The sequence below is a fragment of the Salvelinus namaycush genome, chromosome 18, assembly GCF_016432855.1.
Source record: "Salvelinus namaycush isolate Seneca chromosome 18, SaNama_1.0, whole genome shotgun sequence".
NCBI classification, from domain to species: domain Eukaryota; kingdom Metazoa; phylum Chordata; class Actinopteri; order Salmoniformes; family Salmonidae; genus Salvelinus; species Salvelinus namaycush.
In genome coordinates this window covers 16,260,671-16,286,688 of record NC_052324.1, presented here as the reverse complement: position 1 = coordinate 16,286,688, position 26,018 = coordinate 16,260,671, and the positions used below count along the sequence as shown (strand labels likewise).

General features: G+C 44.9%; 1 protein-coding gene across 1 annotated transcript in view; it reads left to right on the top strand.

Annotated features, from left to right (window-relative positions):
* LOC120063151 (cytospin-A-like) overlaps positions 1-26,018 on the top strand; it is a 32,533-nt gene that overhangs the window by 1,087 nt on the left and 5,428 nt on the right. Inside the window, exons 2-14 of the mRNA XM_039013341.1 lie at positions 4,148-4,313; positions 4,530-4,668; positions 4,786-6,425; positions 6,725-6,932; positions 11,785-11,858; positions 12,108-12,283; positions 14,002-14,186; positions 14,325-14,446; positions 18,719-18,809; positions 19,510-19,605; positions 19,790-19,937; positions 20,119-20,221; positions 22,862-22,978. Of these exons, the coding sequence (XP_038869269.1) occupies positions 4,164-4,313; positions 4,530-4,668; positions 4,786-6,425; positions 6,725-6,932; positions 11,785-11,858; positions 12,108-12,283; positions 14,002-14,186; positions 14,325-14,446; positions 18,719-18,809; positions 19,510-19,605; positions 19,790-19,937; positions 20,119-20,221; positions 22,862-22,978 (3,249 nt within the window). The 5' untranslated portion in view covers positions 4,148-4,163. The remainder of the gene's footprint in view (positions 1-4,147; positions 4,314-4,529; positions 4,669-4,785; positions 6,426-6,724; positions 6,933-11,784; positions 11,859-12,107; positions 12,284-14,001; positions 14,187-14,324; positions 14,447-18,718; positions 18,810-19,509; positions 19,606-19,789; positions 19,938-20,118; positions 20,222-22,861; positions 22,979-26,018) is intronic.

Below are 26,018 nucleotides of genomic sequence, written 5' to 3'. Positions count from 1 at the left end.
ATATATTCGGTTCTAGTTACTCTGATTTGAAAATGCTAATAGATGTCATGCAAAACTACCAATCCCTGCAAGCTCCTGCACACCATCTCTAGCTGACACATTTGATAGCAGGTATTGTGTCAATTTGAAAGAAATTTAGCCATTTTATTCATTACTACATTTAGCTAACATTAGATAGTTAATCCAGAGATTCTTACCTTTGTCTCGATTCGGCAGTTTCGTCCAGATCATGATAGCCACATTAGCAGCTGATTTAGTATTTCATTTTTGGGTGTAAATACAGTCGAATATATTGATAAGTCACCTTGTCCTAGAGAGATTTACACGGTTATCAAAACATCACGCCAGGGTAAGCTTACACAAAACAAAGCCCTTTAAGTATTTCTAAAATTAATGGTGGAAAAACGATTGGAACCATTTCCCTGTTTGACTGCTAGGTTTTATGCGTATCACACTGTTGTACACTATAGAGGTACGTTTATTCTGTGTAGCCGACCCATATCTTGCGCCGGCTACACAGTGTCTTAATGTAACCGTGATTGTGTTCCGACCCCAGTAAACAAGCATAACGGTAGGGTCGTAATCTTCTGGTAAGCTAGCTAGCTATGTCAAATGTCATAGCGGTAATTAACTTGTAGTCCTGATTGTGGTGATGCTTTCCATTGCATGTGCAGCATACCCACGCATATGTACATAGTAAAATCCTAAACATCCCTTGTCTGTCACAGATGTTGAATACAATCAAGTAAGTTTAAGTATAATTGTATGTGGGGTTGGTCCTTCAGCTGGCCGAAACTTGAGACAAAAAAATTATAATATCCACGCAGTATACTAACCGAAGTCTTGCAGGTGTTTACATGGTTTTGAGCATATGCCAGGTGATAGAAAGTTCAACGGCAGTACCGGCACTCTAAAAGTCTGGATATTTTGTCTCAAATTTCGACCAGCCGCACAGACAATCGGCAGTGTAAGTTCACATTTAATTTGATTAAACATTCTGGCTGGTGAAGAAACTTTCCAAGTTTTTGCAGTGCTTTGTTTGACTGTATACCAATAATTGGTATCATAGTCTGATTTATTAGGCAACTTGTCATAGCTATCTAGCTACATTATTTATGTTTGTGATTCCCTGGGCCTGAAGCATGTCACTATTTTTTACACATGCAACTTAGAGGTCTCTCTAAAGCCCATATAGCTACTTTATTTTGAAAATATGAAACACACACTTCTCATTATACAGTAGAAAAATTCAAAGTGAGCATATATTTCTCCTGACTATTCTTTATTTTCCTGAAAAAGCTGTCCAGTCTGCTCTTCAGTGTCCTGTCCAGGGAATGTGACTTATGCAATAGGAATTCGGCTACTCCTCCTTGTCTCTTGAGTCCTGCCTTTTGGAAAAATGTCCCAAAGTAATAAATCTTCAGTTCTTGGGAATGTTCCTAGAGCTGGAGGTTACCTAAGCACCCGTTTGTGCATGTGTGATTGTGCATAGTCTGATCCTACTTTTTAAAGAAGCCGGCGTTGTTCACCTCACACTGTGATGTCCCCTTAGCTCTGATACAGATTGTCCTAGCCATATGTTTTGTGTTGTATGCACTGCATAGCTCAGTGTTTCTCCATCCTGGTCCTGGGGACCCAAAGGATTGGGAAACACTGGTATATCATAATAAGGTACATGAAGGGTGGCTTGGTTGGATCTGTTAGGAGGACTGGGTCTTCGGCTATGATGGATGTTTTAGACCGAAGAGTTCAGAGGTTACACTGTCTGCTCTGTCTGAAACACACTGGTGCCTACTTGTCCTCGCACACGTTCATCCTTGTAGGATTTTCTCAGACGCCATCACAGGAAGCAGATGTTATGGAAGGGAAGTAACGCCCACAGTCAAAGCACTGAATAAGGAAGAGGGGGGAGAGGCAGTTTGCAGTAGGCCTAACTCACTAAGACTCTTGCTCACTCTCTCTCTTGCTCCCTTTTTTCCCGCTTTTAAGGGTTTTGTTTCATAAGCAACAAGTGGACACTGACTGTGCATAGTTGTCCTCCGGGTCAGCCTTGGATTGAATCCAAGGGTTCCGTGCATCCATTAGCCTGACATTGATATAATTAAATAGCAGCACTTGCCCAATCATCATGACCAGTGCTGGCTTTAGATCTTGCAGGTCTGTTGCTGAGCGAGAGCTCATCACCCTTGACGCCAACCCTTTACCCACCCATGAATGCATAGCTGGGATTGTCGTGTCTTTTCACTTTCTGTAACCCATTTGCACACAGTGCATTTTACATAAGACCAAGGCCTTTATTTCTTCTTCGAGTATGCTGGGATGCATTACTAATATTTTGACTATAAGAAAGCCATTGAAGTATTACTGCACACCTGAACCTGATAGTCTACGGAAGGCATTCTGTCATGTTACTCTATGAATAGACTGAAAGTCTAGGCTATACACGCAGCCTCTCTCACTCAATCCCATTCATTCATAGCCAAAGAAAAGGGCAGCCTTCCAGGTTGTGTGTTTGGGTGATCTTTGACCCACATCTGAGCTACAGGAAGCTATACCCAGGCTGTGTGTTGAGAGCCCATGTCAGCAGCTGGCAACATGTCCTGCACAATCCAAACAGAGGTCAGCTAGGCTGTGAACACACACACCTGACTGGGGAGTGTAGGCTACAGTAGAACACTCTTCTGTTGCAAGATGTCCCTCTTTCTGTTTTGTTTTACATTAAAGGTGCAACTCTACAGGAACGTTCCAATGCCACATTTTACATTAATATTCCACTGCCAATAAGGGTGTATGTTAGTGTATTGCATTTCATTGTTATTTCAACATTCACTATCTGTTCTGTCTCTTACCCTCTGGCAGTTCAAGAATGTGTACACTACTAGGCATATTTCAATGGGGGTCTGAATACACAAGCACCTTCCAACCACAGGAATCATGGGGCTTCAACACACGCAGCTGAGAGACATTAGGCAGAGTTTACTCCTAACGAGCACAAGCCCTCTGCTGCTCTGCCATAAATGAGAGGCGAGAGAGGACAACTGGGAGAGATCTCATAACTCCAGCAGAGTGCAGAAAGACCCAAACGGACCAGACTGCGTGTTCCCTTTTTTGCACCTCTTTTTGACGGATTGTTTAAAGTTTAAAGTAGAAAGACAAGTGGAAGGGTTTTGGCTGCATATCTGAATTTATTAATATGCCAAACAAAAGAGTTTAGAAAATGTTATAACAGGCACTGATTATTCTATTTAGACAGAAAAGCTCCCTATATAATTTATATTTAGAAAAGAAACAAGTATAATATTTACTCAACTTTGTCTGCTTACTTGATTAAACAATGATGGCCATCCAGGGAGGGCGTTGGTACATCCGCCTGCACCCAGCTTGACAGCAGGCATAAAGAGATCCAGAAAGCCTGCTTGGTTTAATTGTCACATATGCTGTGCGGGATAGTATTGCCAGCAGATTGGGTTACAGATCATAGGAATCGCAGGGGAGAACAGCACCACTAATGTCACTCAGCTGAGGGATATTAGTGAGATCTGCCCCTCCCTGTCCCGTCTCGTCTCCAGCAGTATAGAATTTAAACTATGCCTAGTTTAGAACCATAGTCTGGCCGAGCCCTTTGGAAAGCCATTACTCTGCAAATTGGTTTATTTTTAGGCTCTCTTGCAATTATGATTTACTCTTGCGATTTATTCCACAATTTATTCCTTGTAGACAAAAAGTAAAAATGTATTGTATTCAACAAATATAATATTTCTTCTTGGTATGTCCTAAAAGTTACAAAAAAAGACTGCCTCATTTGTCCTATAACGCTGTTTTATAACCTCTGCTGTCATAGATAAAGCCCCAAATACTTTCCCTACCTTGGTCATCTGGACAGCAAGGCAAGTTGTCCATGCACCTGGGTGAGACACGTGAACTAATACACATGGATTGTGTATTACATCTTTATTAGTGACAGTAGGAACCTCTGGGCAGAGAACAACCCCAGTTGAACCCTAACCAGCCTATGACTGCCATCTGGTAAAGCTGATGACAGTCAGGAAATCTGACACTGGGATGAAGAGAGATGAAGTCAAATGAGCATGTAGTTGAAGTGAGTCCTTCCATTGATATGTTGTCCTTTCTCCCTGTGTGTATCCAGATTGAGGTGTAAATGTATGGGCATCAGAGAGCCCAGTATGAAGAAGACAGGCAGACCGGTGGTGAGTAAGGCTCAGAGTGGAGAGAGGGGGAAGACTGAAGGCGCTGCTACAGGAATCACAGGCAAGGCTGCAGCCAAGACCACCACAACGGCACCTCTGTTAAAGGTACACTTCTATCCCTCTACACGTCTTGTCACTAAGCCAAGTACACTTCTATCAAATTCAAAATGATATACAATGGCCTACTTTGCCAACACCCATTTGTACATGTTTATCATGGTACCGAACAATCCTATGTTATTATTCTGCCTGCTGGCTGGATTAGTGGGCAATAAAGTAATTGTTTTCATGTGATTGTTTTCCATGTGATTTGTTCTCCAGGTTAAAAGCAATGATGATCTGCTAGCAGCAATGGCAGGGGGCACTCCAGCTATGAACAGCACTGTGACCAAGAACAAGAGGACTGCCTCCACAGGGACCAGCAGTGGTAACCCAGACAGTAAACCAAAGACTAGCTCAGGTAAATCTGTTTATATATTTATATTAGCTGACTTGCCTCTAATGACCTATGCTATTTTCATCGTACTTATTATTACTCTGCTTTTCATGCTTGCTGGGTTCTGTCTCTCTTTACAAGGTTCTTCAGCCAAGCGTGTGACGTCCTCTACCTCCAAGGAGCCCAACTCGTTAAGGGACCGTCTGCGAACATCCAGAACATCGGCTAGTAAAAAGCAGTCATCGTCAGGGGCGGGGCAGGAGGATGTGGCCCAGGGAAAGCGCTCTCGCACCCAGCAGCTGGCAGAGTCGGAGGGCCGCATGAACAAGTCTAAATCAGACAGCCAGATCAGTGTCAAGGTGGCCCTGGAGGCCAAAGTGAAAGACCTGCTGGGTTTGGCCAAGAGCAAAGACTTGGAGATCCTGCACCTGCGCAGCGAGCTGAGGGACATGAGGGCCCAGCTGGGCCTGGGAGGGGAGGTTCCCCCAGAGGAGGGAGGAGGAGGGGAGGAGGAGAAGCCCCAGGAGAGGGAGGTGTCAGCCATCACAGCAGCGGATGTGGAGTCCACACTGCTTCTCCTGCAGGAGCAGAACCATGCCATTCGTGAGGAGCTGAACCTGTTGAAGAGTGAGAACCGCATGCTGAAGGACCGGCTCAACGCGCTGGGCTTCTCCCTGGAGCAGAGGCTGGATGGCTCTGACAAGTTCTTCAGCTACCCCTCCCTGAGCCCAGACCTGGCAGTCAGCAGCGGGCACAGTGATGGCGGGGGCACTGGTACCCTCACCTCCTCTGTGGAAGGCTCTGCCCCGGGCTCCCTGGAGGACCTGCTGACGGCCCAGCAGCACAGTGGTTCAGTGGACAACCTGGACAGTGAGTCCAGCGAGGTCTACCAGGGCGTCACCTCCAGCGATGATGCCCTGGACGCCCCCTCCGGAGCCTCGTCCTCCTCCGACTCGGAGAGCGTGCCCAGGCGAGAGCGCTCACGCCGGGGCAGCAGCGGCAACGCCAGCGAGGTGTCTGTGGCCTGCCTGACGGAGCGCATTCACCAGATGGAGGAGAACCAGCACAGCACGGCCGAGGAGCTGCAGGCCACACTACAGGAGCTTGCTGACCTGCAGCAGATCACCCAGGAGCTGAACGGAGAGAACGAGAGGCTAGGGGAAGAGAAGGTAATCCTCATGGACTCCCTGTGCCAGCAGAGCGACAAGCTGGAGCACTACGGCCGGCAGATTGAATACTTCCGCTCTCTGCTGGACGATCACCACTTGTCCTACGTCCTGGAGGAGGACATCAAAAGTGGCCGCTACATGGAGCTGGAGCAGCGCTACGTGGACCTGGCCGACAACGCCCGTTTCGAGAGGGAGCAGCTGCTGGGAGTGCAGCAGCACCTCAGCAACACGCTGAAGATGGCGGAGCAGGACAACACTGAGGCCCAGGAGGTCATTGGGGCTTTGAAGGAAAGAAACCACCACATGGAGCACATCATGGAGTCTGAGAGGCAGGACCGGGGGGCCATGGTGGCAGCGCTGGAGGAGTATAAGGCAGCGGTAAGCTGTGACCAGGTAGAGCTGAGCCGCTGCAGGGCCCAGCTGGACCAGGAGAGGCAAAAGGTGGCTGAGCTCTACTCCATCCACAACTCTGGAGACAAAAGTGACATCTGCCAGCTGCTGGAGGGGGTTCGGCTGGACAAGGAGGCGGCGGAGGGCAGGGCTGCCAAACTACAGGAGGAGCTGAGCCACGCCCGCACTGATGTCACCAGACTGCAGGACACCCTCAGTAAGGTGAGTCCACCACACACACACCATCCTACAGAGGTAGTACATTTGATCCCTGATCCCACCCTTTTGATAGTTTGCCCATGTTCACCATCAAAGTTGCGAGACTGCTTCTGTCTCCTGTATTGAACTTGTGAAAAGTTCACGAAAGTCCACTTTCCTCCGTACCACCTTGAAAGCTTTTCATAGAAATGTATGTGTCTGCTTTATATGTACCCTCACCACTGAAAAGAAGAATGAGCATTCATTTGGGCCATTTAGTTTATGAATGAGATAATGATTGATTCCCCTGGTGGTGTGTGCAGCTGGATCGGGAGTACCGGGACATCCAGGAGCAGGAGCAGAAGCAAATGGCAGAGCAGAAGCGTGGGCTGGAGAAGCAGCGCGGGGAGCTGCAGGAGAAGGAGACTGAGATCGGGGACATGAAGGAAACCATCTTTGAGCTAGAGGATGAGGTGGAGCAGCACCGAGCCGTAAAACTCCACGACAACCTCATCATCACAGACCTAGAGAGTGAGTGGGCTATGGCCAAGGGGGAAAACATGTCACAGCATCATAGATCAATGCCAGGATCAAGTCCAGGATTTTTAGGGCACTTTTTGAGGCACTGTGCTTTTACGGGTAATTCCAACATTGTCCACTAATGTTGCTGCAGGCAGGAATCGTAGGAAATGTTTTGTAATTAACATAAGCTGTCTGCAATCAATCCATCCATCCATGTCTGGTTGTGCGTGTGTGTTTGACGAGGAGATCTTAATCGCACAAAACCTATTATTTGGGGGAATACTATTTGTCGATCAGTGATTCTACAGCTCACTTACTAAATTGGGAAGTTTCACGCTAAATTTGACATTTATACTTGATGAGAGAATGTGCTCACCTCCCCGCAAACTTTAAGCTTCGATCACACCGACAGCGTCGTTGCATTTTGGTACACCAGAATTACATTCATTTCCAATGAAACGCTGCGTTTGCCTTGCAGCATTGCATTGCAGAGGCATTGCGTTCGGTGTGGTGTGGTGCATACGTTGGATTTATTGACCGTATGCGTCAAACTGTACGTGTAGATGGCTTGACAGAAATGGTAGCAGAAGGTGAATGTCTAACTTTTGTTGCATACATATCTAGATGATGCTGTGTACTGTTTTGCGCAGTGATGCTGTCTGTGTGTTTGAAGCATTAGAACATGCGTACGCACATCTACTACTGGTCGAAATACTGTATTGCAAGCTGGCAAGTAAGTATTCTATGCAAAAAAAAACAGGAAAACATTAACAAGAATGCAGTCGTTAGAGTGAAAATATGTGTTTTTATTTTTAGAGTCTAAAATAATTAGACAACGGGAATCTTTTTCCTATTTATTTTCATAACCGTTTTAGAATAAATTGGTTCATATTCCCAAAGTAGCCATACAACAAATGACCATGCTCATCTCTCATGGGCCTATTAAATAGATAGACTATATGTATCATATTTAGGTAGGAGGAAAAGTCAATGCAAAAACATTGTTGAATTCAAAAGTTCTGCTGACAGGTCCACAACAATTTGCCATGGCTTTCTTCTGTAGAAACTGGCAGTCCTTTGCCAGATACAGCATACATTTGTGCAAAATTGAAATATTCTGCCAACACAGTAAAACTTATATTTTACATAAGCCAGTAGCTTATGTGAACTATTTAACAGTATGAGCAGGCTACAGTATTGCGTGACATATCCAATTGAATCTCAGAACCTATACCAAGGCATGACATGGAAACCCATAATCAGTGTTGGGGAGGCTACTCTGAAAATATAGTTTACCAAGCTACCATTACTTCACACTTGAGGAAGTGAAGCTAAACTAAAGCTACCTTTAAAAAATATAGTTTACTTAACTAATGTTACTTAAAAAAATTAGTTCACGACATCAAAACTACTAAAATTATCATATGTAAATCTGAAATGTCGTAGATGACAAATTGCAAGAACAGATCACTCTGTAGTCAGGTGTTAACAGAATGTGTCATTTTATTCTATTAATCACAAAAACAACGTTTCAAGTGAGTTAGGCAGGTCTGATGCTGAAAAAGAAAGAAAATGATTGCCCATTTTACCCATATTTTATTTTTGTAAAGAGTCGTGTGTAGTTCCAGTAGTTAGCTACACCACTACATGGCTTAAACGTTATTAACTACTGTTAACACTACCTGATTGGAATTTAGTTCCACTACCACCAAGCTACTGCAAAATGTAGTTAAATTACTAGTATAACTACATGTAGTTTACTACTCTCCAACACTGACAATAATCTATTGATAAACTAAATATTGAACAACAATGTGTATTTTGCATAGAAATGTGGGCTGTAGCATTTAGCCTAATTGTTTTGAATATGCAATCAATCATTCAGAATTTGCAGACAGGCACTCACATATAGGCAGCATAGCATGCATGTTTAGTTTGAAAAAGTCACTGCAAAATATCCAAACATTCTGCCCACACCTCTACAGAAATATGATCTAAATTGCCATTTCTCTTTCTTATAAAAACTACGTTGACCTAATTCCAATAGTTTCAAATTATACAGCAAATAAAGGGTTTTATTGTCACCATAAAAGGTGAATGGAGGCTGCTTTCCAGGTGGAGTTTTAATGCTCGTTCACGGGCGCACAGTTTTTTTAACGACAGGTCTGATTTGTAACGGGAAACATTCGGATACTATGGTGTGCGCCAAGTTTATAAATCTCTATATTTTTGTACGTGCGCAGACTTTTCAGACATTTTGTGTGAAATTTATGCAACGGTTATGAATAAAGCCCCTGGCTCTACACATAAGACATAACACTGGAACCCCACTGTGCATTTTCCACCTTTGGCCAGTGCCACATGGTGGCTGTGTAGAGCTGTGTCAGGCTTCTTGCAGCCAGAGGAAAGTGTGAACAGTACAGTAGGAGTGTGCCGAGTACTCGGACAAAACAAGTATTGTAATGGATATGGAGAATTTTCCAAATACGATTATGACAAGAGTATATATATTTTTTATTATCTGTGATCTGTAAAAGTTATTTTCAGCTGCCAGCACTCATCTCTCTTTCACTCAAACAGTGTGAAGCACTGTGTGCGCCAAACAACTATTGACTAGTATTTCTGTCTGTAAAGAAACTTGCTTAGTTTCGGTTGAGCCTCCTAGAACGATTGGATTAGAACAAGCTGCTCTCCGTCTGCTCTCATTTCATTTTACATTTGAATCATTTAGCAGACGCTCTTATTCAGAGCCACTTACAGAGAGTATACATTTTCGTACTGGTCCCCCTTGGGAACCAAGAACCCACAACCCTGGCTTTGCGGGACCACATTTCTCCAGGCAGACACACGCAGATGTTTTCACATAATGTCTGTCGTGATCCAAGCCCATGGTTCTTGCAATTATTATTTGTTCTTTCCCAGGCATGTTTACCGATCATAAATAAATGAAAGTACAAATGTAGATAGTTTATTTTGATTGTACAAATGTTGTGGCATAAGTGTTGGAGGAGAAGTTTTGCTCCTCTCAAAAGTGAAACAATATATGGGGCAAGTGAATTAGCCTACCTTCATCTAAATCTGTGTCTGGAATAAATACAGGCAGTAGTAGCCAGCCATGCGTTGGGATATTTATTAGCCTATTTAGTTGATAATTGAATAGGACTAAGTAAGGAACTTTGTTGATTTGTATGTTCATAAGTCACTCAGTATTCATACCCCTTGATTTATTCCACATTTTGTTGCATTACAGCCTGAATTCAAAATGAATTCAATAAATGTTTCTCACTCATCTACCCACAATACCCCTTAATGACAAAGTGGGAACATGTTTTTAGACATTTTAGCAAATTTATTGAAAATGAAATAGAAATATCTAATTTACATAAGAGTCAATACATGTTAGAATCACCTTTGGCAGCGATTACAGCTGCGAGTCTTTCTGAGTAAGTCTCTAAGAGGTTTGCACACCTGGATTGTATAATATTTGCACTTTATTCTTTAAAAAATTCATCACGCTCTGTCAAGTTGGTTGATGACCATTTCTAGACAGCCATTTTCAAGTCTTGCCATAGATTTGCAAAACTATTTTAAGTCAACTTTAACTAGGCCACTCAGGAACATTCAATGTCATCTTGGACAGCAACTCGTGTTTTAGGTTATTGTCCTGCTGAATGGTGAATTTGTCTCCCAGTGTCTGTTGGGAAGCAGACTGAACCAGGTTTTCCTCTAGGATTTTGCCTGGGTTTAGCGCTATTCCGTTTCTTTTTATTCTAAAAAACTCCCAAGTCTTGCCCAATGACAAGCATACCCATAACATGATGCAGCCACCACCATGCCTGAAAATATGAAGAATGGTACTCAGTGATGTGTTGTGTTGGATTTGCCTCAAACATAATGCTTTATATTCAGGACATGGTCATGTCTTTACCAATTTTTTTGCAGTTTTACTTTAGTGGCTTATTGCAAACAGGATGCATGTTTTTTAAATATTTGTATTCTGTACAGGTTTCCTTATTTTCACTCTGTCATTTAGGTTAGTATTGTGGAGTAACTACAATGTTGTTGATCCATCCTCAGTTTTCTGCTATCACAGCCGTTAAACTATGTAACTGTTTTTAAGTCACCATTGGCCTCAGGGTGAAATCCCTGAGTGGTTTTCTTCCTCTTCGGCAACTGAGTTAGGATGGATGCCTGTATCTCTTTTAGTGACTGGGTACACCACCCAAAGTGTAATTAATAACTTCATCATGCTCAAATGGATATTCAATGTCTGCTTTTTTATTTTTAACCATCTACCTGTAGGTGCCCTTCTTTGCGAGGCATTGGAAAACCTCCCTGATCTTTGTGGTTGATTCTGTTTGAAATCCACTGTTCGTTTGAGGGACCTTACAATGATCTGTATGTGTGGGGTACAGAGATGAGGTAGTCATTCAAAAATCATTTTAAACACTATTTCACACACAGTTCATGCAACTTAGTATGTGCCTTGTTAAGCGCATTTTTACTCTTGAATTTATTTAGGCATGTGAATACTTTCTGAAGACACTGTATGAACTTGTTATTTAACAGAAAATAACATAACTCTGATACGCTTGGTAGATAAAGTCAATCATGTTTTGCCTTTTAGACTACATGACGTGTAGCTATATTGCTATTGGCATCAATGGCATTCAAGTTTACTTCATAGACGGAATTACACAATAATGAACCCTAACCTCTAGTTTCATAAGTTGGTGCTGCTAAGGTCAGTGTCTCTATCAGCTCTTGAATTGTTTGAAAGCAGATTCTCTTCCTGCGCTGCGTGTGAATATATCCTGTGGCCCGTTCACATGAACTCAGCCATGTCTGCTTCCCCCCTCAGACTCTGTAAAAAAACTGCAGGACCAGAAGCGTGACATGGAGCGGGAGATTAAGATTCTGCACCGGAGGCTGAGGGTGAGTGGGCCAGTGGACAGGGCCATCTGAGGACCAGAGGTCACTGACATGGTCAAGCACAGCAGCACTATGGTTTGGTTTGGGCCATGTTCATTACAACTGGAATCCACTCGAAAGCAATATGATGATATTTGCTTACACAAATTTTCTTATTAGCTTTATCATTCCCGGCTCAGTGGTCAAAATTATGTTGCTGTGTGTGTGTGTTTCTCTCTGTGTATGTGCGCGCGCGTGTGTTTGTCTGTTCAGGAAGAGTCGGCAGAGTGGCGTCAGTTCCAGGCTGATCTGCAGACGGCCGTGGTCATCGCTAATGACATCAAGTCGGAAGCACAGGAGGAGATTGGGGATATGCGGCACCGTCTCCGCGAGGCCCAGGAGAAGAACGAGAAGCTTGGCAAGGAGCTGGACGAAGTCAAGAACCGCAAGTAAGAGACACTGAGAAACACGCTGTGCTTAATTCCAAGTGTCATGTGGCCGACGCCAGCTGTCTTGTGATCATGTCGGAGAGTTGTACAGTACCAGTCAAAAGTTTGGACACACCTACTCATTCTATGATTTTTCTTTATTTTTACTATTTTCCACATTGTAGAATAATAGTGAAGACATCAAAACTATAAAATAACATGTATGGAATCATGTAGTACCAAAAAAAAGACAGCTTTGCACACTCTTGGCATTCCCTCAACTAGCTTCATGAGGTAGTCACCTGGAATGCATTTCAATTAACAGGTGTGCCTTGTTAAAAGTTAATTTATGGAATTTCTTTCCTTAATGCGTTTGAGCCAATCAGTTGTGTTGTGACAAGCTAGGAGTGGTATACAGGAAGATAGCCCTATTTGGTAAAAGACCAAGTCCATATTATGGCAAAAACAGCTCAAATAAGCAAAGAGAAGTGACAGTCCAGCATTTAAGACATGAAGGTTAGTCAATCTGGAAAATGTCAAAACGTTGAACGTTTCTTCAAGTGCAGTCGCAAAAACCATCAAGCGCTATGATGAAACTAGCTCGCATGAGGACCGCCACAGGAAAGGAAGACCTCTGCTGCAGAGGATAAGTTCATTAGAGTTAACTGCACCTCAGATTGCAGCCCAAATAAATGCTTCACAGAGTTCAAGTAACAGACTCATCTCAAAATCAACTGTTCAGAGGAGACTGCGTGAATCAGGCCTTCATGGTTGAGTTGCTGCAAAGAAACCACTACTAAAGGACCCCAATAAGAAAAAGAGACTTGCTTGGGCCAAGAAACACGAGGAATGGACATTAGACCTGTGGAAATCTGTCAAAATGTGAGATTTTTGGTTCCATCCGCTGTGTCTTTGTGAGACGCAGAATAGGTGAATAGGTGATCTCTGCATTTGTGGTTCCCATTGTGAAGCATGGAGGAGGAGGTGTGATGGTGTGGGGGTGCTTTGCTGGTGACACTGTCAGGGATTTTATTAGAATTCAAGGCACACTAACCCAGCTTGACTACCACAGCATTCTGCAGCGATACGCCATCCCATCTGGTTTGCGCTTAATGGGACTATCATTTGTTTGTCAACAGGACAATGACCCAAAACACACCTCCAGGCTGTGTAAGGGCTATTTGACCAAGAAGGAGAGTGATGGTGCTGCATCAGATGACCTAGCCTCCATAATCACCCGACCTCAACCCAATTGAGATGGTTTGGGATGAGTTGGACCGCAGAGTGAAGGAAAAGCAGCTAACAAGTACTCAGCATATCTGGGAACTCCTTCAAGACTGTTGGAAAAGCATTCCTTGTGAAGCTGGTTGAGAGAATGCCAAGAGTGTGCAAAGCTGTCGTCAAGGCAAATGGTGGCTACTTAGAATAATCTAAAATATATTTTGATTTGTTGAACACTTTTGCTTACTACATGATTCCATATGCGTTATTTCATAGTTTTGATGTCTTCACTATTATTCTACAATGTAGAAAATAGTAAAAATAAAGAAAAACACTTGAATGAGTAGGTGTGTCCAAACTTTTGACTGGTACTGTATGTGTGCAGGGTTGGGTTAACAGTGATTGCCACATTGATGAAGCTGGATGTGGTGGTCTGTATTTGCATCCACATGAAATGGGTGAGGTGGGACCTGATGTGCCTTGATATGTATTGAGTGTGTTGGTGTTCGTCTCCTTAGGCAGGATGAGGAGAGGGGCAGGGTGTATAACTACATGAATGCAGTGGAGAGGGATCTGGCTGTACTGAGGCAGGGCATGGGCCTGAGCCGTCGCTCCTCTACCTCCTCTGAGCCCTCTCCCACCGTCAAAACCCTCATCAAGAGCTTTGACAATGCCTCCTCACAAGGTACCCCAACCTGCGAGTGTAAGATATGGACCACTTTTTTGTACTTTTATTCTCATTTCACCTGTATATTCCTAGTAATAAGTATAGCAGTAACACTGCTACTAATACAATGTAGTAGTATTACTGTGGGATGTGACTGATTTCTGTTCGCAACAGGCCCAGTCCCCACGGCCGCTGCCCCTGCTGCTCCGACAGCACCTGCTGCCACATTACCACGCACTCCCCTGAGCCCCAGCCCCATGAAGACCCCTCCTGCAGCCGCCATCTCACCTATACAGGTATGCCACCTGGAACCCATTCCAGTGTGTTTGTTTGCATGGCAAGCTTTAAGTGTAGGCATCAGGTCAAGCACACAATAAAAACCTGGCTTACACTAGACCAGTCATTCACACATAGCTGCAGTGCATTCGGAAAGTATTCAGACCCCTTCACTTTTTCCACATTTTGTTACGTTACAGCCTTATTCTAAAATGGATTAAATAGTTTTTTCCCCATCATCAATCTACACACAATACCCCATAATGACAAAGCGAAAACAGTTATAAAAAAAATTATAATAACTTATTTACACAAGTATTCAGACCCTTTGCTATGAGACTCAAAATTGAGCTCAGGTGCATCATGTTTCCATTAATCATCCTTCAGATGTTTCTACAACTTGATTGGAAAGGCATAAACCTGTCTATATAAGGTCCCACAGTTGATAGTGCATGTCAGAGCAAAAACCAAGTCGAAAGGAATTCTCTGTAGAGCTCTGAGACAGGATTGTGTCGAGGCACAGATCTGCGGAAGGGTACCAAAATTAGTCTGCATCATTGAAGATCCCCAAGAACACAGTGGCCTCCATCATTCTTAAATGGAAGAAGTTTAGAACCACCAAGACTCTTCTTAGAGCTTGTCGCTCGGCCAAACTGAGCAATCGGGGGAGGAGGGCCTTGGTCAGGGAGGTGACCAAGAACCCGATGGTCACTCTGACAGAGCTCCAGAGTTCCTCTGCGGCGATGGGAGAACATTCCAGAAGAACAACCATCTCTGCAGCACCCCACCAATCAGGCCTTTATGGTAGAGTGGCCAGACGGAAGCCACTCTTCAGTAAAAGGCACATGACAGCCAGTTTGGAGTTTTCCAAAAGGTATCTAAAGGACTCTCAGACCATGAGAAACAAGATTCTCTGGTCTGATGATACCAAGATTGCCCGAATGCCAAGTGTCACATCTGGAGGTAACCTGGCACCATCCCTACGGTGAAGCATGGTGGTGGCAGCATCAAGCTGTGGGGATGTTTTTCAGCGACAGGGATTGGGAGACTAGTCAGGATTGAGGGAAAGATGAATGGAGCAAAGTACAGAGAGATCCTTGATGAAAACCTGCTCAGGACCTCAGACTGAGGGGAAGGTTCACCTTCCAACAGGACAACAACCCTAAGCACACACCAAGACAACACAGGAGTGGCTTTGGGACAAGTCTCTGAATGTTCTTGAGTGGCCCGGACTTGGTCCCGATTAAACATCTCTGGAGAGACCTGAAAATAGCTGTGCAGCGACACTCCCTATCCAAGTTTGAGAGGATCTGCAGAGAAGAATGGGAGAAACTCAAGATTGTAGTTTCATACCCAAGAAGACTTGAGGCTGTAATCGCTGCTTATGTAAATGTGATATTTCAGTTTTTTGTTTCTAAGAAATTTGCAAAAATGTATAAAAACCAGTTTTTGCTTTGTCATTATGGGGTATTTTGTGTAGATTGATGAGGGAAAAAAACAAGAATTGAATCCATTTTAGAATATGGCTGTAACGTAAGAAAATGTGGAAAAGGTCAAGGGGTCTGAATACTTTCCAAATGCTCTGTATTTATCAAGGTCTAGATCAAATGGTGTGTTTTAGAACTGCCACAGCAGTATGGCAAGGAATTGTTGTCTGTGCTGACTAGGTCAGGGAGCGGTGCAGTAGTGAAAGAGTTATTGTGACCATCGGGTCAAGAGCTGTTCTATATTCACAATGTTTATAGACCTCCAATACTCCACAGATATCACTTCCTCGTCTTCCTCTGGCACTTTGTCACAGTTGACAGTCCCAGGGCTTGCCTCATACACAGACCATGAGAGATTGAGTTGTTTGAGAATATGTCCCATAGCTATAATTCCGTTACCTCACTTTCCCTTAATTTACATTTTGGTAATTTAGCAGACGCTCTTATCCATAGTGACTGAGTCAGTGCATCCAAATTATCCATATGACCCAAAGATTCTTTCTCATGTTTTAAACTCTCACACGTTTTTTCAAACATGGCAGCTGTTTGCCTCTAACACATTTTTCTTGAACCTGCAATGTAGTGTTGTCACGATAACAGAATCTTGACTTATATACTGATGCCAGGTTTAGTATCACGATACTCGATACCAGGGGGGGGAAAATAAATCGTATTAGCCAATGTCGTAGAGTGGCACTTGATCCAGACAGATCTTTTGAGTTAAATATCATTACATTTGAAATGTTCTATTTAAATTAAATAAAACAATTATGTAAGCATTAATGAATCAATTGTATAATCATACAATCAATTTGACTTCGTTTTTTACCAATCTAACTAGATAACAACATAATGGTAATCATTTATTTGAATGTTACATGTCTAGTCTATTGATAATCTGGGTAAATCAAGATGTAGCCTAGGCCTATTTACTATACAGGTGAATACATATTCAATAGGACTGTGTGCATGCATTGAGTTATTGATCTTATTTTGGCTGATTTCATGTGGCTACAGGTTAAAAACAATCTGTTTCCCTTCCATTTGGGACTTATTTTATTGTACTGATCAACAACATTTGCATAGAAGAAGCAGTATCTTCTTATATAAGTGTGCGCTGTCTCTTTAACGCCCATGACGTAAGCATTTCACTGTTAGTCTACACTTGTTGTTTTACGAAGCATATGACAAATAAAATGTGATTTGATTCACACAAACACTCAGTTCGAGGCTCGAGCAAAGATGATCTTGGCCGAATACCAAATGGACCCCTAAACCCTACACCCTATGTACTCGTGGAGATCTGAAAGGATTTGACCGGTGTAAGCAATAATAAAATTAGGTGAAATTAGGTGGTAATAGTTCCACCTAATTTCACTATATTACTTATACCAATCAAATCCTCTCAGATCTCCACGAGTGAATAGGGTGTTCGATTTGGGGGTCCATTTGGGATTGGGCGTGGTAGATTAAGTGAATGAATAAAGTTTTTGGTGACAGCTTTAAAATCAGCAATATTTTTCCTTATGGTGTTGCATATTATCATATTAGTAATAGTGTAGTGAATTGATGTTAGCTTCAGCTGTAAGCTAGTAAGGAAAGTTAACCTACATAGCTGGACGTTACGGGTGCAAATTATTGTATGGGACAATATAAAAACGTTTTTGAGAAAGATAATTTGAAAAATACAATTTCACTAAATGTATTTATTGGTTTCTTTTCATTTTGATAAGGGATGAAAATGCAATGAATTTAAGATTATTTGTTGTAAAAAGTAGTCATTAGATTTGGGGTGGGGTGAGGTTGCGAGAAATCTTGGAGAAACAATGGGGTCCCCAGAAATTCTGTCCAAAAAAATGGTGTCCCTGCTGAAAACGTTTGAATACCACTGCCTTAGAGTATAAGGACAAATTCAGTCTTTCCATGTAATACTGTGGACAGAGGGGCAAATCTGAGCATTGGATATTTTATAAACATTATTTAAGCAGAGTATCAGATCTTCTCATATGAAAGGGTCAAAGTTCAGGGAGAGATTGTTTTTTCTGTTTCCTAGACAGGTTTCAAGTCTTCTGTCCTGCTTTTTCTCATCTATCCTCTGCAGTCACAAGATTATTGCCAATGCCTGGCTGCTGGTGCTGCAGTCAGAATGGCCTCCTCGAGCTGGGCATTTATTCAGAAATTGCACATAGTAGGCTACTTCTATAGGAATTGTGAAGACATTTTCAGGAAGTCTTTGGATTAAAAAAGGGGTGGGCGTGGCAGGGGGCGTGGCAATGAGTATGGTTGGCTCATCAGAGCGGCTACATTTTAGAGGCCCCCATCTTGTCGGTGTAGAAGTGTTTGCATTTTTGCTCCATTCTCCTGCAATTCTACAATATTTCTCCATGGAGCTGTGAGAAAATGCTGCAGCTTTAAACCTAATTTCCTGCGATTCTACATATTCTGCCATGGAGCTAAAATAACATTTTGGTTTTAAAGCTATTTTGCTAAATTTCTATGCATTTTGCCATGGAAATGCTGTGTTCTTTTACTCCAAAATAATAACAAAATGAGTACTCAATTCTCCCTGATTGTCTGGCTTTTATATAATATTTTTCTCAAAGATTATATTATTTTTTAAATATATAGGTTCATTATCTTTTCTATGTACTGCTTTCTAGCCCTTTATTATTATATATTTTTTTTTTACACCATTTGACCAAAAAACGCTTAGATTGACCGCCCAAGGATTACAATGGCAGAAAAATCCCTGATTTTGTATGTATGTGAGCGAGTTTTAATCCAATGATTGTTGGTCTATTTCAGAGACACTCCATAACTGGGTCCATCTCTGCACCCAAACCCCTCTCCTCTCTGAGTGACAAAAGGCCCAGCTACGCAGACATCAGCATGCCAGGTGAGTCCGCAGAAACACCAACACTGACAACAGAGCTCCATATCTGGATCTCATTCGGTCCCTCATGAATAAAATGAGAGAGGAGTACTCTGTCACAGTCACTCATAAAGGAGGAAAATGGCTGCAGATATAACACAATTTCATCTTAGACATCTTAGTTCCTCCTAGTATTAAGACTGTCTGTGTTGGGCAATACAGTATGTGGATATATTTGTCATTTTTAAGTTTGGAGGTGCTTTGCGACCAAAGCAGTGGGGTGGGTGTCTTTAGCCACTAAGGAAGCGAGCATGGAGTCAGCAGAGCTTCACGTTGACTTTGATGTGTGGGTTTAATAAAGCACCATAGAAAGTGTGGTGTCCCAGTGACTGGCCTCCCCCATAAATGTTGTCATACATATTCTAGTGGGTTCCAGGGCCTGGAATGTGAACGTGCTATAATGGTCATGCCCTCCGATGTTTAGTTAAATGTCCCTGTTGTTTTTTAACCTCATTCGATGGTACTTGACAGTTCCAGGGCCTGGAATGTTACTTTGATCCCTTGAGAATAAGAGGAAGGAAAAAATCCCTCTTGCTTAAACTAACATTTTGAAGGGAATATGAAGTCACTATTTCAATGCAATGTTTCTGTTTCCTCACTTTGGTTGTGGGGTTGTCATAATGTTTGTGTGTTTCATCCTGTCACTGTCCTCTTCCCTCCACAGCGGAGCATCTTCTCAGGGGCTCCTCTGCCAGCCGCCCTGCCTCTGCTCTCCAGAGGGTGTCCAACATGGACTCATCGAAGGCCATGGCCATCTCAGGTATCACAAATCATGGACATATGAATAGGCCTTGAAATAGATCTACAATTCTTTTAAATGGTTGCCAGTAAAATTAAATGCATTTTGAGAAAGAATTCAACTACATTTATCGGAACACATGTTGTCGCTGGCAGTGAAGACGGGTCACTCACACTGTATCTCTGTCTGTTTGTGTGGTGGCCAGTGTCCCGCAGGAGCAGTGAGGAGATGAAGAGGGACATCTCTGCACCTGAAGGTGGCTCCTCCTCTCTGATGGCCATGGCCTCTGGTTCCTCCCTGTCCTCCTCCTCCCCCACCGCCTCTGTCACCCCCACCGCACGCAGCCGCCTCCGGTAAAACCCTCATCAGCTCCATACCTTTGATACGACACATACTAATCCACTAAGTCCTTTTTATGTTTAAAACTATATTTTGACTATACCAAATGGGCTTTGTGGACTAGCCGGTCAATGGAGTCTGAATATGTGTGTTAATTCAAATTATTTTCTGTCCTCTCCAACGTGGTGTGTTCAGAGAGGAGCGGAAGGACCCCCTCTCAGCGCTGGCCCGGGAGTATGGGGGCTCCAAGAGGAACGCACTGCTCAAGTGGTGCCAGAAGAAGACTGAGGGGTACCAGGTATGTGTTTTTCAGTCAGAACAGACCAGTCAGGTCATTTCACCTCTCGGGTCGCTCTCTTTTAATGAGGATTTATTTTTTAAATGTCTCAATAGTGAGACTCTGGTGGGGTTTTTATAAGCTCAACTATCTGGAGTGATAATCTAATTCAATAACTTTGTCAGAATGTCCATTATTCCTTCAGAGGTCTAGTTCAGTTAATTGTTTTTTAAAGGCCCTCTCCGACACCTATGTCAGCGCATCCTTTATGCTCCCCTCTCAAGTCGTAAACCATTGTAGATGTTGTCATGAGGACTGTTGTCAGTTTTATTGTGTTGTCCTTATGGTTCCTCTCCAACTCTAAAGCATGTGACTGGACCACCAGTGCTTGGGAACGGCTTCAAACGTCATCCACAGAGGGAATAAACATTTGGCTACTATGAAAACTTTATTTATTGGTTGAATTTGCTATTTAGTGCACGTTTTTAAGACCCACTCTGTCATATTGAAACAGCTTTTTTTTATGGTCTTGGTTCTAGTGCAGAGAGTGACTGGTCATGGTTCTCCAGGAAGTGCTCCGAATGTTACACATGTCGTGCCAACTGCCTGTCAGAAAAGCTGTGAATTGCCCTGGCTGAGAGGAAGGCAATGAGATTCAATACATTGGGGATTCACACTATAGTGGGATGGAGACAAACCAGCTTACTTTTTTAGGGGGGGGGGGGGGGGTTCTTCTGTTGTTTTAAATGTTGCTCTTGCTGAGTAAGCAATCTTGTCAGGATTATGATGTGGTGTTAAGAGAGCATCCAGTCAAATGAATCTGAGTGACCTCAGGAAGCAGAGGAGGGAACATGGCCCGGTCCACATCAACGGGACTGCAGTCAAGAGAGTAAGCAGTTTGAAGTTCCCCTGAGTCCATATCACAGAGGACTTGACGTGGACCAACACCACCACCACTCTTGTCAAGAGGACGCAACAGCGTCTCTAGTTCCTAAGGCGGCTGAAGAAATTCGTCATGCCACCCCGGGTCCTCTCCAAATACTATCGCTGCACCATCGAGAGCGTCCTGACCGGTTGCATTACGGCCTGGTACGTGAAATGCTACATCCACGACCGCAAGGCCCTCCAGCGGCTGGTGAAGACGGCCCAGCACATTAGTGAGACCGTACTTCCACCCATCCAGGACATGTACTCGAAATTCAGCCTGAGGAAGGCCCGCAGCATCATCAAGGACCCCACACACCCCAGCCATGAGCTGTTCACTCGCTTAGCGTCGGGCAGACGGTATCGAAGCATTAGGTCTGATACCAACAGGCTCAGATACAGTTTCTATCTACAAGCCATCAGACTGCGGAACACTTGAACTGGACTGACCACATGCTTGTACCAGGCGCACCGGTTTGTGTCAAGAAATGCAGCGCTGCTGGGTTTTTCACGCTCAACAGTTTCCCGTGTGTATCAAGAATGGTCCACCACCCAAAGGACATCCAGCCAATTTGACACAACTGTGGGAAGCATTGGAATCAACATGGGCCAGCATCCCTGTGAAAGCTTTCAACACCTTGTAGAGTCCATGCCATGACGAATTGAGGCTCTTCGGAGGGCAAAATGTGTGGGGGGTATACTCAGTGTACATTCTCAGTGTACTTTGGTGTCCTTAGTGTACATTGATGCTACACACACATCTCAACTGCTGCTACCAGACTCTTATTAGGATTGTTAAATGCTGCACAATTTTAACACTTGCCCCCAAATCTCCCCTTGCCAAAACACTTCTAAATGACGGACTGTAAATGGTGCCTACCTGTAATATAATTATGCTAAAATGTTTTCTATTCTACTGAGCCATTACTTTGTTCGTGTTCTTATCTTTTATTATTTCTTATTGTTGCATTGTGGAGAAGGAACCTGCAAGTAAGCATTTGGTTGGACAGTGTATACTATGTGTATCCCGTACATACTGTGTATCCCGTACATACTGTGTATCCCGTACATACGACTAATAAAACTTGAAACTAGTAGGAAGATGAAACAACGAGGTGGTTTTATTATGTTTTTAATTTTTTTATTAAACTTTTTCTCCCTTATTTCGTAATATCCAATTGGTAGTTCCAGTCTTGTCCCATCGTTGCAACTCCCTTACGGACTCGGTAGAGGCGATGGTCGAGAGCCGTGCGTCCTCCGAAACTCGACCCTGTCAAGCCGCACAGCTTCTTGACACACTGCTCGTTTAACCCGGAAGCCAGCCGCACCAATGTGTCGGAGTGAACACCGTCCAACTGTCGACCGTGTCAGCATGCATGTGCCCGGCCCGCAACAGGAGTCGCTAGAGCGCCATAGGACAAGGACATCCCGGCTGGCCAAACCCTCCCCTAAACCGGACAATGCTGGTCCAATTGTGCGCCGCCTCATGAGTCTCCCAGTCGTGGCCTGCTGCGACACAGCCTGGTCTCGAACCCAGATCTGTAGTGATGCCTCTAGCACTGCGATGCAGTGCCTTAGACCGCTGTGCCACTCGGGAGGCCCAACGAGGTGCTTTTAGGACCAATGTCTGGGACCCAGTATCTATTGGATTATCAATACAATACACTTCTGCACCCTACATGTCTTTACACTGTACCTTTGCAATACAATAAAAAATGTTTCCCCTCTTTCTGGCAGAACATTGACATAACAAACTTCAGCAGCAGCTGGAATGACGGCCTTGCGTTCTGCGCTGTGCTCCACACCTACCTGCCTGCTCACATCCCCTACCAGGAGCTCACCAGCCAGGAAAAGGCAAGCCTATTTCCTACTGTAGTGATGATAAGTAACAATGTGTCATAGAACTGTAACCAAGTTTCCATCCAACCATTACATGTGGAATATTTACCTGATCAGAAAAAGTCACGACAGGGCTCATGGAAACAGGAAGTCGGTACAATTTCATACATTTTCGACAGACGATTGGTTCGTTCGATGTGGTGGGATCTTTTTGTGTGAGTATAATTATTTGAGAAATGTCGGTGGAAATGCCAAATATTTACTTAATAACCATCATATTGAAGTAAACTTGGAGTCACGCAATGATATGGGCCTACCACCACGACAGGGAAAAGCATTAAATGTTTATAGGCAGATTAAATAAGTTATATTCATGCTAATTTCCAATAGGCTCAATATCGAGGGTAGGCTATTATTTTGAGTTCTGGTGACATGATGATCGGTTCTTGGCTGCCAATTATCAAATAAAATTACATTGCGCTTATCCATATCTCATCATATAATCATGTAACGGTTGTCCTCCTCCTCTTCGGAAGAAGAGGAGGAGTAGTGATCAGACCAAAATGCAGCGGGTTTTGAAAACATAATGAATTTATTAACTGCCGAAAACGAACACGAAAACAAACACTTGGAATGATTACAAAATAACAAAACGAACGTAGACTGACCTAAAACATGAGAACTTACATATAACACGAAGAACGCAGGAACAGGTACAGACTACAACAAACGAACGAACAAACGCTACAGTCCCGTGTGGTACGAACAAACATACAGACACGGAAGACAACCACCCACAAACAAACAGTGTGAACAGCCTACCTTTATATGGTTCTCAATCAGAGGAAACGTCAAACACCTGTCCCTGATTGAGAACCATATAAGGCTAATTACCAACGACCTAAACATAGAAACACAAAACATAGAATGCCCACCCCAACTCACGCCCTGACCAACTAAACACATACAAAAACAACAGAAAACAGGTCAGGAACGTGACAGAACCCCCCCCCCCTCAAGGTGCGAACTCCGGGCGCACCCCTAAAAACTCAAGGGGAGGGTCTGGGTGGGCATCTGTCCGCGGTGGCGGCTCCGGCGCAGGACGAGGACACCACTCCACCATTGTCTTTGTCCCCCTCCTTAGCGTCCTCCGAGTGGCGATCCTCGCCCCCAACCCTGGTCTAGGAACCTTCACACCGGTCCCCCCTAGATAATTCAGGACATAGAGGTAGCTCAGGACAGAGAGGTAGCTCAGGACAGAGAGGTAGCTCAGGACAGAGAGGTAGCTCAGGACAGAGAGGTAGCTCAGGACAGAGAGGTAGCTCAGGACAGAGAGGTAGCTCAGGACAGAGAGGTAGCTCAGGACAGAGAGGTAGCTCAGGACAGAGAGGTAGCTCAGGACAGAGAGGTAGCTCAGGACAGAGAGGTAGCTCAGGACAGAGAGGTAGCTCAGGACAGAGAGGTAGCTCAGGACAGAGAGGTAGCTCAGGACAGAGAGGTAGCTCAGGACAGAAGGGTAGCTCTGGACAGAAGGGCAGCTCTGGACAGAGGGGCAGCTCTGGACAGAGGGGCAGCTCTGGACAGAGGGGCAGCTCTGGACAGAGGGGCAGCTCTGGACAGAGGGGCAGCTCTGGACAGAGGGGCAGCTCTGGACAGAGGGGCAGCTCTGGACAGAGGGGCAGCTCTGGACAGAGGGGCAGCTCTGGACAGAGGGGCAGCTCTGGACAGAGGGGCAGCTCTGGACAGAGGGGCAGCTCTGGACAGAGGGGCAGCTCTGGACAGAGGGGCAGCTCTGGACTATAGGGCAGCTCTGGACTATAGGGCAGCTCTGGACTATAGGGCAGCTCTGGACTATAGGGCAGCTCTGGACTATAGGGGCAGCTCTGGACTATAGGGGCAGCTCTGGACTATAGGGGCAGCTCTGGACTATAGGGGCAGCTCTGGACTATAGGGGCAGCTCTGGACTATAGGGGCAGCTCTGGACTATAGGGGCAGCTCTGGACTATAGGGGCAGCTCTGGACTATAGGGGCAGCTCTGGACTATAGGGGCAGCTCTGGACTATAGGGGCAGCTCTGGACTATAGGGGCAGCTCTGGACTATAGGGGCAGCTCTGGACTATAGGGGCAGCTCTGGACTATAGGGGCAGCTCTGGACTATAGGGGCAGCTCTGGACTATAGGGGCAGCTCTGGACTATAGGGGCCTAGGCAGCTCTGGACTATAGGGGCAGCTCTGGACTATAGGGGCAGCTCTGGACTATAGGGGCAGCTCTGGACTATAGGGGCAGCTCTGGACTATAGGGGCAGCTCTGGACTATAGGGGCAGCTCTGGACTATAGGGGCAGCTCTGGACTATAGGGGCAGCTCTGGACTATAGGGGCAGCTCTGGACTATAGGGGCAGCTCTGGACTATAGGGGCAGCTCTGGACTATAGGGGCAGCTCTGGACTATAGGGGCAGCTCTGGACTATAGGGGCAGCTCTGGACTATAGGGGCAGCTCTGGACAGAGGGGCAGCTCCGGACAGAGGGGCAGCTCCGGACAGAGGGGCAGCTCCGGACTATAGGGCAGCTCCGGACTATAGGGCAGCTCCGGACTATAGGGCAGCTCCGGACTGAGTGGCAGCTCCGGACTGAGTGGCAGCTCATGACTGTAGGGCAGCTCATGACTGAAGGGCAGCACCGGACTGGCTGGCGGATCCTGGCTGGCTGGCTCTGGCGAAGCCTGGCTGGCTGGCAGCTCTGGCGGATCCTGGCTGGCTGGCGGATCCTGGCTGGCTGGCGGCTCTGGCGGATCCTGGCTGGCTGGCGGCTCCTGGCTGGCTGGCGGCTCTGGCGGATCCTGGCTGGCTGGCGGCTCTGGCGGATCCTGGCTGGCTGGCGGCTCTGGCGGATCCTGGCTGGCTGGCGGCTCTGGCGGATCCTGGCTGGCTGGCGGCTCTGGCAGCTCCTGGCTGGCTGGCGGCTCTGGCAGCTCCTGACTGGCTGGCGGCTCTGGCAGCTCCTGACTGGCTGGCGGCTCTGGCAGCTCCTGACTGGCTGGCGGCTCTAGCAGCTCCT